This window comes from Gracilinanus agilis, chromosome 6, assembly GCF_016433145.1.
Source record: "Gracilinanus agilis isolate LMUSP501 chromosome 6, AgileGrace, whole genome shotgun sequence".
Lineage (NCBI taxonomy): Eukaryota > Metazoa > Chordata > Mammalia > Didelphimorphia > Didelphidae > Gracilinanus > Gracilinanus agilis.
The window spans coordinates 116,864,680-116,874,880 of NC_058135.1; the positions used below are offsets into that span (position 1 = coordinate 116,864,680).

Here is a 10,201-nt window from a genome sequence, read left to right on the forward strand (position 1 = left end):
TAAAGATTCATTAGTAGCAATTTAAGTAGGGTCTCCTAATACCTCAATCCTTACCATTATCCTTCTTATTAATATATATATAAAGTTTAAAGTACCTTCCTGAATCAGTTTCAAAGCTTGTTTTGGGAAGGGAGACAACGCAGTCAGAATATCAACATTATCCTAGCTGAAGATCCTAATTTAATAATATCAATTAACCCCAGGTGGGTCCTGAAGGGATAAACCACTTTGACCTGAAGGATCCTGCCTGGGCAACTGTTATAAGGAGAAGTGCCATCTTATCCTCTCTGTACATCATTTCTACTACCTCAAATAAATACTAGTGACCTCCTTTAAATATAACATAACATAACTAGATTTCTTAAGCTCAAAATTTTATATTTATATTTCAAATATATACAAAAATAAAAGAACTTGGAAAAATCTAGCACCTATTATAAATATTTTGCTTATATTTATTCAGAGGTTAAAAAATGCCAGAAGTCCATTACATATCAAAATCTTCTGTAGAAATTGATAGTCAAAAGTATAAGGAATTGTTTTGTATAACCATATATGTATAATCCAGATCAACCTAGATGGGGGAAGAAAGAGAGGGAGGGAGAAAATTTAGATCTTATAATTCTAGAAAATATATGCTAAAATTATTATATGTAATTGGGGAAATAACATATTTTAAATAGAGAATCAAATACAGAGTTCATGATATTCTATGGATATTGCAGCAATTTTCACATGGTTCTCTTATTTTTTTTCTGTGCATGAATTTCCCTTCCCTACAATGGCAATTGTGGACTCTACCAACAAAAACATGTGGACATAACTTGATTTATCAAATAACATCATGAACAACCAAAATATATAGAGAAAAACTCTGCTTCAAATTTAAACACAGGATTCTAGGGTAGATAAATATGTGCTCCTTCCTCCAGGAGATAAGGAATGTTAGGACAGCTGGCACTCAGCTGTGATTTCATATTAGCATTTCATGAAACTTTGTCTAATAAAAGAGATCGCACTAGCTACATGAAAAACAAACTTTTCATCAGAGATGTACAGGGAGGACAATTTAAATTTGGGATTTTTATCCCAATATGGTTAATAAAAGGTGCCAACTAAGTGGCTCTAAGACCCACAAACTCAGGAGGGGTATAAGAAGTGAATTTGTCAAAGATCGTGGGAATAGTGGGGAAATGCACAAAAACAGAAGAGAGGAGACAAATGAGGATCAGAAAAATCAGAACAAAGCCGACTTTGTGGTTGATGGATCACTCAAATGTTCACCATATGCTGATTCTTACCAGGGGCCATTTAAAAATGAAGAGGTTTAAACTGCACTGCTAATTAAGGAGGATATTCTTATATTTTTAAGTGTATCAAGTTATAAAAGATTTTTATCTTTTCTGCTACGGAATGTTTTAACTGTCCCAAAGGGGAATGAATAGCAACAAAACCTGAGGGAAATGCATGTGGGCCAAATGATTTCTTAGTCAACCATGAAAAGATTTTAAAGAAAAATCAAAGATCCTCTACTATTTTAAAGGACTGGCCTTCTTCATCCTTCATCTTTCATTTAAGCCCATGAAAGCTAAGACATGAGATACAGTCATAGTGGCAGAAAACTGTGCCAGAGATTTTGCATTGATACTGGGGTCCCCGAAAAGAGAAGTCCTTTCTCCAACTCCAGGTCCTCAAAGGTTCAGCTGTAAAAAACTACGTTTTGGAAAATATTCAAGTGCTGGACCAGTGACAGTTTGAGTTTGACAATTACTCTATGTAGGGGCTAGAATTTTGGTCACTTGGTGATAAATTTTTTGGACATTCCAAAATATAAGAATGTGACATGTCAATAGTTTTGTGAAGTCCTTTTGCTGCTTCCAAGGTGGCAGAAAAGGACATCAAGAATGACATATTTAAATTTTTTTTCTACAAACATCAAATTAATTGCTGGCATTTTTAATGTGAGATCTCCTTGCAATATCCAAGATATTGACAGGTCATTGGATAAATTTAATCACATTCAAAATGGCATACTCATTAAAAAATGAAACCAGATGACATTTAAAAAAGGGGAAGTTTAATAAGAAGTTGTCTGGCCAGTTCTCAGAGAAGAAAATAAAGGAGTTGCTTGAGTTGGCTTGATTACATGATCAAACACAAGAAAAAAATATTTTACAAGATACTACTTGGTCACTGTCTTTGACACTGAGTCCTTGAGTAAGTCACTTAATTTTCTTTGGATGTCAGTTATTCCATCTGTTAAATAAGGTTTCTGAGATTTCTTGTGTTTTGACTCAGTGATTGTACCTTGGTATTTGCTAGTATAAGCAACAGATTCCTGGTAAGATAATTTTCAGTTGATATACTAAGAGTACAGCCTATACATAGTATCATATAATAACTATGGGAAGATAGAAGGAAAAAATAATCATAAAAATACAAAGCAAATGCTGCAAAATTATCAAGAAACAAGAATGCTTTGAAAAAAGACATGAGAAAATACCTAACAACCCCCCCCCCCACACACACACACATATACACTTTACAGAGGTAGGAGGATAACAAGGGATAAATAGTAGCAAATACTACACATATTTTCAGACTTTTTCAATATATTAATTATTCTTCTTCTTTTTCTTTTCTTTAAAAATGCTGTTTATTAAATGGTATAGCTTTCTGGGAGAGGAAACAAAAGGATAATGATGGTGATGATGCAAAAAAAATATTTTAAGGTTCTATGGCAGATATGGCCACAGAAGTAGTTTTGTTCAGTGATTCGCTGAGGAGTAAACGCAGTGGCATGAGCTCATTTAAAGTGTTTGCTGGAGTTTTTGGTGAGTATGTAAGGTGGGAGAGGATTGGCCAAGAAAGAAGTATTCTAGAGATAAATGATAAAAAGGAGGGATTCAATAGAGAAAGAACTTTTTGAACAAGAACTTCCACAAGCCATCATGGACAAGGAGGTTATGATGAATGTTTCAGTTGGAGAAACTGTAGGGTGTCCATGGAGACAAAGTAGGCAGTGAAAACCATTTGTTTTTATAACCAAAGAAAAATACCAGTTGGATTTATAGAATCTAGGGTCAAATTCTAGTTCTGACATTTACTGCTTGTTTATACTTAGACAGGCTATCTCCTATCTCTAGGCTTCAGCTTTTTCATTTCTGAAATGAGGGGGTTGAATTAGATGACTTCCAATGCCCTTTCCTGCTCCAGATCTACTGTCCTAAATATATGACAATTTTCAAAGAAAGGCGTCTTCTGCCTCTTCTTCACAGCACAAAGGCTTTTGCTTCATAAAACTAGGAAAGAACATCTTTGATGAGGCTCAGGCCTCCCCATCCTTGTTTGCCTTAGGTCAGTGGTACTGCATCAGTACAGACAGCTGAAGACATGAAAGGATCCTATCATTTTTGTAGGGATAGGAACAAATGAATGAATTTTATTTATGATTCCAAACACATTATGATTCGTGCTCACCACCTTTTAAGGGACCCCTCCATCTCTCCCGGCCAAACAAAAACTTCCTCTGCTTCCTGAACCATCTTTCAGAGGTCCTTTGTATCACACTCTGGTCTTTTTAGAATGTCTCCTTTTCCCTGAAGCTGAATAGGTTGCAAAAGAATCTTGAAATGGCTCTCTGTCATATGATCAGAGGAGCACAGAATTAGAGATGGAAAGGAACTTAGTGGTTGCTACGTTTTACAGATGAAGAAAACGAAAAAGAGGAGACTAAGGGACTTTCTGGCAAGCATACAGGTAAGCAAGTTGTATAGGCAGGATCAACAGGATTTTGAGGTCCTTTGCGACCTTGGTCTCCATCTTCTGGATACCTTCTGTTTTTCCTAAAACGTAACATTGAGAACTGAACACAATATTCTGGATAATGTCTTGACATTGTCTCATTTTGCATTAGTAAGGCTTTTAGTTTCCAAAACACATGTGATCTCCCAAATGGAGTGAGGGAAAATAACATAGATGCTTGATGGAGAAGTCTTGAGGGTCTTGTCTGAGTGAGGGAAAACTCCACAAATGGAAGTTACTTCAGCTCTTCTGTTAAGTCAGGAGAAAGAATCTTAGATATCTTGGAAAGGATGCTTTCTCTCTCTCTTTAGACCCATAGAGAAATGCTAAAGCTGTCTAGTATGAATGTCCCTGAATACTTCAATGACTTTATTCCTTTGTATTTGCTTCTCTTCTTTTTCTCCATTCTCGCTTTGTTTCTGTCTACCTGTCTCTGACTTTGATAACTGAAGCAGTATGTATATTTATATTTCTGTCTCTTAGAATCCCTTGCTCCAATCAAAACTCAAAGTGCTGCCAATCACATGAAACATTTTCTAATCATCCCAACTGTAAATCACTTTGAATATATTTTGTATTTTAATTACCTTTCTGAATGCCTTGAATACTCTCTTTCTCACATATCCACCTGAAGGAAAAAGTAAGCTCCTTGAAGACAGGGCATATTTTCATTTTTTTGTCTTTGTAGCCTGAGTACCTAGCACAGTGCCTGACACACAGTAGGCATTTAATGCTTGTTGATTTGAATTGTCATGTGGAAGAGGGAGTAGCCATTTTTGTTTGCCCTCAGAGCACAATGAGAAAAGTTGTAAAGAGGTAGCCTTAGCCCTGATTCAAAGTAAAGCTTGTTAACAATTAGAATTTAACCAAAGTGAAACTTTGAGAAGTAGTGGATTCTCCCTCATTTGAGGTCTTCAAGCAAAGACTGGATGACCATTTCTCAGGGACTTTTAAGAAAGGATGCTTGTTCAGGTGTGAGTTGGGCTATATTGCCTTTGAATTGATATCCAACTCTGATATTCTGAGATTCTGGGAAAGAGGAGAGGAAAGCCAGTCATAATCTGAAGCACATTCTAGATTTTTGGTTAACAGATTTCAAAGGATTCAGAGAAAGGACAGTTAAGCTCCCATGATCTAATATTTTCCCTGGAAAGATAGTCCAATTAGCACAAAGATACAAGTAGAAATTATTCTGATAATCAGGGGAAAAGATACATGCCTAAATAATCTGAGGTAGATGCAAAAGGAACTCTTGACCAATTCAGGTTTTTAAAAGATACGTATAGAGTAAAGGTAAGTAATTCAAGATGAATACGAAAGAGTAGCAGAGCCCTGTAAGAATTGTCAGTAAACACTAAATCTCAGAAGGATTTTAGCTTGTCAACAAAAGCTAAAGATAATGGAAAAATACCTCCAACCTTTTTTTAAGCTATGAAGGAAGCAAGAGCAAAACTGAAGAAAGGATAGAACCACTGTTTGCAGCACATGCCAAATACTAAAATCTTATTTTCTGTCTGTTTTCTCTTCCACGGAGAATGACTGAGAAAGAACAAAAATGACTGGCTAGAACTGGAAACCCTAGACCAGTATTGGAAAACCTTTTAGAAACAGAGTGCCTAAACTGCAACCCTCACACTGCATGTGAGCTCCCCCACCCTTACCTCAAACAGGAGAGAGAGGAAGTGCTCCCATTGGGCAGCTGGGAAGAGGGGTGAAACACATGAGAAATGTCCTCAGGTGCTGGTGGAGAGGGGGAGTGGAGCAGCCTCCTCCGGCAGGTGTGTCATAGGTTTGCCCCTCCTCTTATTTTCAGGTCCCCTTCCAGTAGGTGTCTTCTCTTAGTTGTCAACTGGTTCATAGTTAAAGTGATAATGGATCTTGATATTTTTCTTCCCCCTCCCCTCATCTCCTCTTAGAATCACAGAACATTAGATCTGGAAGGAACCTTAGACACCAGCTAGTTTTGGTGGCAGAATCAGGACTCGAATCTAGATTTCCAGACCACTAATCTAACATTTTCCACGCTAATGATGAGTTACATAGAATCACAGAATGTCAGAGTTGAAACAGATTTCAGAAGTTATAGTTCAACCCAAAGTCAAAGAAGAATCTTTTCTACAATTTATCTTTTGAACAATTGGTCTTTGCTTAGGCATTTCTAGTAAAGGTACTCTTAAATGATACGTTCCACTTTGGGAAGATGCTCATTACCTAGGAAATCTTGCTGAAATTTTACCTCAAATTGTCTATCTGTAATTTTTACCTATTGTTCATACTTCTGCCCTCTAGAACCCTGATGGCAAACCTATGACACACGTGTCAGTACTGATATGTGTAGCCATTTTAGATGACATGTGGCCACATGCTGCTGCATATAGAGAAGTATGGGGCCACATGCCGAGGATAAAACATTTACTGTAGTGTAGTGTAGACACTCTGTGCCGGAGGTCTGTAGGCCAAAACAACTGTCACTAAGCAGGTACGTTAAAGAATTAGTTTTTGGTTTATTAAATACAGTTATACATTTTTGTCATTTAAACTATAAATACAGTTATACATTTTTGTTATTTAAACTATAAATATCGCGAAATTATGGGTTTTTTTCTCAAAGTGACACACCACTGGAGTTATGCTCGTTTTTTTGGAGAATTTTGACACACCAAGCCCAAAAGGTTGCCCATCACTGCTCTAGGATTAAGCAAAACATTTCTAAGCCCTCTTCCACATTACAGCCCTTTAAATACTTGAATTTAGTCATGGTCTCCTGAGTCTATTTGTCTTCAAGTTAAATAATCACCTGTGGAATTGATGTTCTTAGAATACAGCTCTAACCATGTCATCCTCCTAGTTAATAAGCTCCAGTGGCTTCCTATTACATTCAATATAAAATATAAAACCCTCTTTTTGGTTCTTAGAGTCCTTCATACCCTGGCTCTTTCCAACTTTGAAAAATCTTTATTTCCTTCTACCTAGACTGCCATCCAGTGACACTGGCCCCCCTTGCTGTTCCTCTAGGGTAGGGGTCAGCAACCTTTTTGGCCGTGAGAGCCATAAACGCCACATTTTTTAAAATATAATTTCGTGAGAGCCATACAGTGCTCACAGTGTACGCTCCTGTAACAGTGCCTGAAAAAAATTGACTTTATGGCTCCTGCAGAAAGAGCCATATCTGGCCCTCAAAAGAGCCAGATATGGCTCGAGAGCCATACATTGCCGACCCCTGTTCTAACATGTCACTGTCTCCCAACTATCGTTTTTACTATTTTTCCTTTATACTTAGAACTCTCTCTCTCCTCATTTCCACCTTTTGTCTTCTTTGGTTTCCTTCAAGTCTCAGTCAAAGTACCATCTTCTGGACGAAGCTCCTTAATCGTGGTGTCTTCCTTCTGAGACTACTCCCCCTTTGTCCTGTAGACATAATGTCTGTATACAGTTGTTTGCATGTTGTCTCTCCCATTAGACTGTGAGTGCCTCGAGAAGAGAGACTGTTTTTTGTCTCCCTTAAATATTCCTTTTCTTCCTGTCTAGCCATGCCACCCTCATCTTATGTTTATTAAGTGAATAATATGTGAACACAACTGCAAGTCTTTAAATATATCCATTATTAATTTTCACATTTGATTTAGTCCAACATTTTAGCCTCCTGACATGTGTTGGGAATCTTAATTGTTATCTAGTGTGAAAGCTCTCTTTCCAGTTTCATGCCATTCCAACGTTTGATAAGCATGCTATCTCGACTTTGTTCTAAGCCACTGATTAAACAAATATTGAAATGCACGAGAGCAAGGGCTAATCCCTGGAACACTCCAACAGAGGCATCCTTCCAAAATGACATGGAGCTACTAATGACTGTTCTTTGTGTCTGACTATTCAACTGCTTCCAAATGCACCTGTCCATATCATCATTTAGCCCTTCTCTTGTTTTTCCACAGAGATACAAGAAATGACCCTCTAAAACATTAAGGAAGTCTACATTTTAATAGAGAGCTCCTGTAGAACAGAGTGCTTGAGGTCAAAAGAATACATTTAATTAGGCAGAATTATAGGTCGCAATGGCAAGAAGTAGGGAAGATTTTTGAAGGCATGGTTAATGCATAAAATTATAAGCAAGAGCAATCACCTATCCATATAACTTCTTTGCAGTTGCCTTCCAAGGCCAGTTAGTAGCAGTGCAGAAGAATGTTTCTAAAATTATATTTCATTGTTTTTTTTCCATTTCACTAGAAGAGATCTATAAAAAATTAATATTCCAAGTCCTAATTTCTTTTAACCACTACATTTTCCCTTCAATACTGCACTGATGTGGGGGGAACTTTGGGTTCTTGAAGACTATGACAGTGAATGCAGGCTCTCCAAAATCCCATCAAGCTAGAAAACTTTGAAGTAAAAATGGAAGCCAGGGACCTGGTCACCAGCTCAGATCTTGAAAGGTTCATTACCACAAGGGTGGCCACTCAAAGAAAATATTGGATTTTTTTTTTTTTTTTTTTTTGGTCATCTAGCAATCTTCTAAGGCACAGAAAGCTCTGAGCTGAATCAGTGCTGGCTTCCAATGAAATCCTGTATCATTTGTCATAATGACCTAAATGAACTTTTGTAAATAATCATTACTGTGTACAGTCATGGGTCAGGCCATGGTGATATATAGGCCTCCCCCACCCCTTTCCATGACATTTGAGTCTCCTTATTCTTCACAGTGCTTTGTTTCTTGACGTGATTTCTTCCTCTTATTGTCAAAAGGGGGGGGAGGGGGAGGACTTTAATGAAGCAATGGTGGAGTTTTTATGCCAACACACACTCCTTCAAAGGGCATTCGCAAAATTCTTACCTCAGTTCTGCCTTATATGTTTGCTCAGGATAATGGACATTCCTCCCTCTTGACCAACATTCCCCCCTCTGAAGCAGAACCCTTTCCTTTGCCAAAAAAGCCCCAAACAAAACAAAACACAAAACCTCCCCCCCCCCAGCCCCCACCCTGCTACAATAACACACTCTCCTATTTTGAGCTTAGCATTCTTGCTGAGTCCTAAGAAGAGGGGAGGAGGAAACGGGTACAGATGGAGACCAAGAGAAATAGAGCTCCAGAGACAGAATACCAGAGGAGAGAGAGAAATAGATACGGAGAAACAGACACGGAGTCAGACACTGAGAGACAGAGACGGAGAATTCACGTTGTCTCACCCCGTTAGTCTGTGAACTCCTGGAGAGCAGGGACTGGGTTATTCTTCGCCTTTCTTTCCGACCCTAGAACTTAGCAGAGTGCCTTACACCCAGTTAACTGTTTAATAATTACTTGTTGACAGAAGAGACAGAGATCGAGAAGGAAAGATTCTGGCAAAGAGACAGAAAGGGAAATAATGACCCAGGCAAACATCCCAAACAAAAACATACTCAAAACAGAAAGCATGGGACAGAACTGGCAGAGTGAGGAAGACGCTTCTCCTGGGGCAGGAATTGGGTAAGAGCGTAGACTCATTGCCAAACTCGCGCTCTCTTCTGATAGAGGAAAGGAGAGGGAGCAGGCCGTGCGCTAAGAAGTCGGTATAAGGCTATAAGCTCAGAAGTTGGAAAAAAGAGACTCGGAACTTTCTGGGCCTTGCTTTCCAGGACAGCAGCCCAGCTATCCATCGCCCTTGCGCTTCGCCCGGCTCCATCCAAGCTTGCAGCACCAGGCGGAGATGGGGAGCCAGAGGGCCGAGGTTGAGTGAAGGCAGGCCAGGCGGCCGGCAGGAGTGAGGGACGGCGGGCTGCCCTTCTGTTACCTGAAGCTGCCGTGTCTCCCCAGAAAGCGGAGGCGCAGCCGATCCGTACTGTGCGCGTCCCTTCGCATCCTTCTCCTCTCCCGGGGCCGCCCCCGCTGGCCCCGACTTTTGTCCCCAGCAGGCGGGACGCAGCGCAGGCTGAGATCGGCGCCCGCAAGCGCTGGAGTCCGAGCCCGAGTCCGATTCGGAGCCGGAACGGGAGCCAGGCAGCTGGGACTGGCCCACGCAGCGGCAGCTGAAGCAACAGCGTCCCGGGGCCGCTCATGGCAGCGCGGCCTCAGGGCTCTCTCCAGACCCGTCTCTGCGAGGGCTCCCCAAATCCCGGAGGGCAACAGCAACCACCAAGCCAGAGGAGGCGAGGGAGCCCAGAACCCAACGAACTGGCAGCTAATTTCCTTCCCTCTTCCTCCTTCCCTGAGCTGGGTGGGGAGCGCCTCCAAACTGCTACCCTCACCACCCCCTGCAGGCCGGCCTGGGACTGCATCGCTCGCCTCTGCCCAGTAATGCCCCCGAAACTGCCTGCCGAATTGCCTTCCCTCATCTCATCAGCTTGTCATGTGCCCTGCCCTCTAGTCCATGGAATCAGAAGGTTGAGAGTTGGGAGAGGGCAAAGGAAGACATCTTTTGGTCCAGTT

At 40.3% G+C, this 10,201-nt stretch overlaps 1 protein-coding gene across 1 annotated transcript in view; it reads right to left on the reverse strand.

Moving 5' to 3' along the window:
* The window catches only part of LOC123251170, a 137,868-nt gene extending 127,912 nt beyond the window's left edge, over positions 1 to 9,956 (reverse strand). Inside the window, exon 1 of the mRNA XM_044680357.1 lies at positions 9,567 to 9,956. Within this exon, the coding sequence (XP_044536292.1) occupies positions 9,567 to 9,831 (265 nt within the window). The 5' untranslated portion in view covers positions 9,832 to 9,956. The remainder of the gene's footprint in view (positions 1 to 9,566) is intronic.
* Between the last annotated feature and the right edge of the window lie 245 nt (positions 9,957 to 10,201).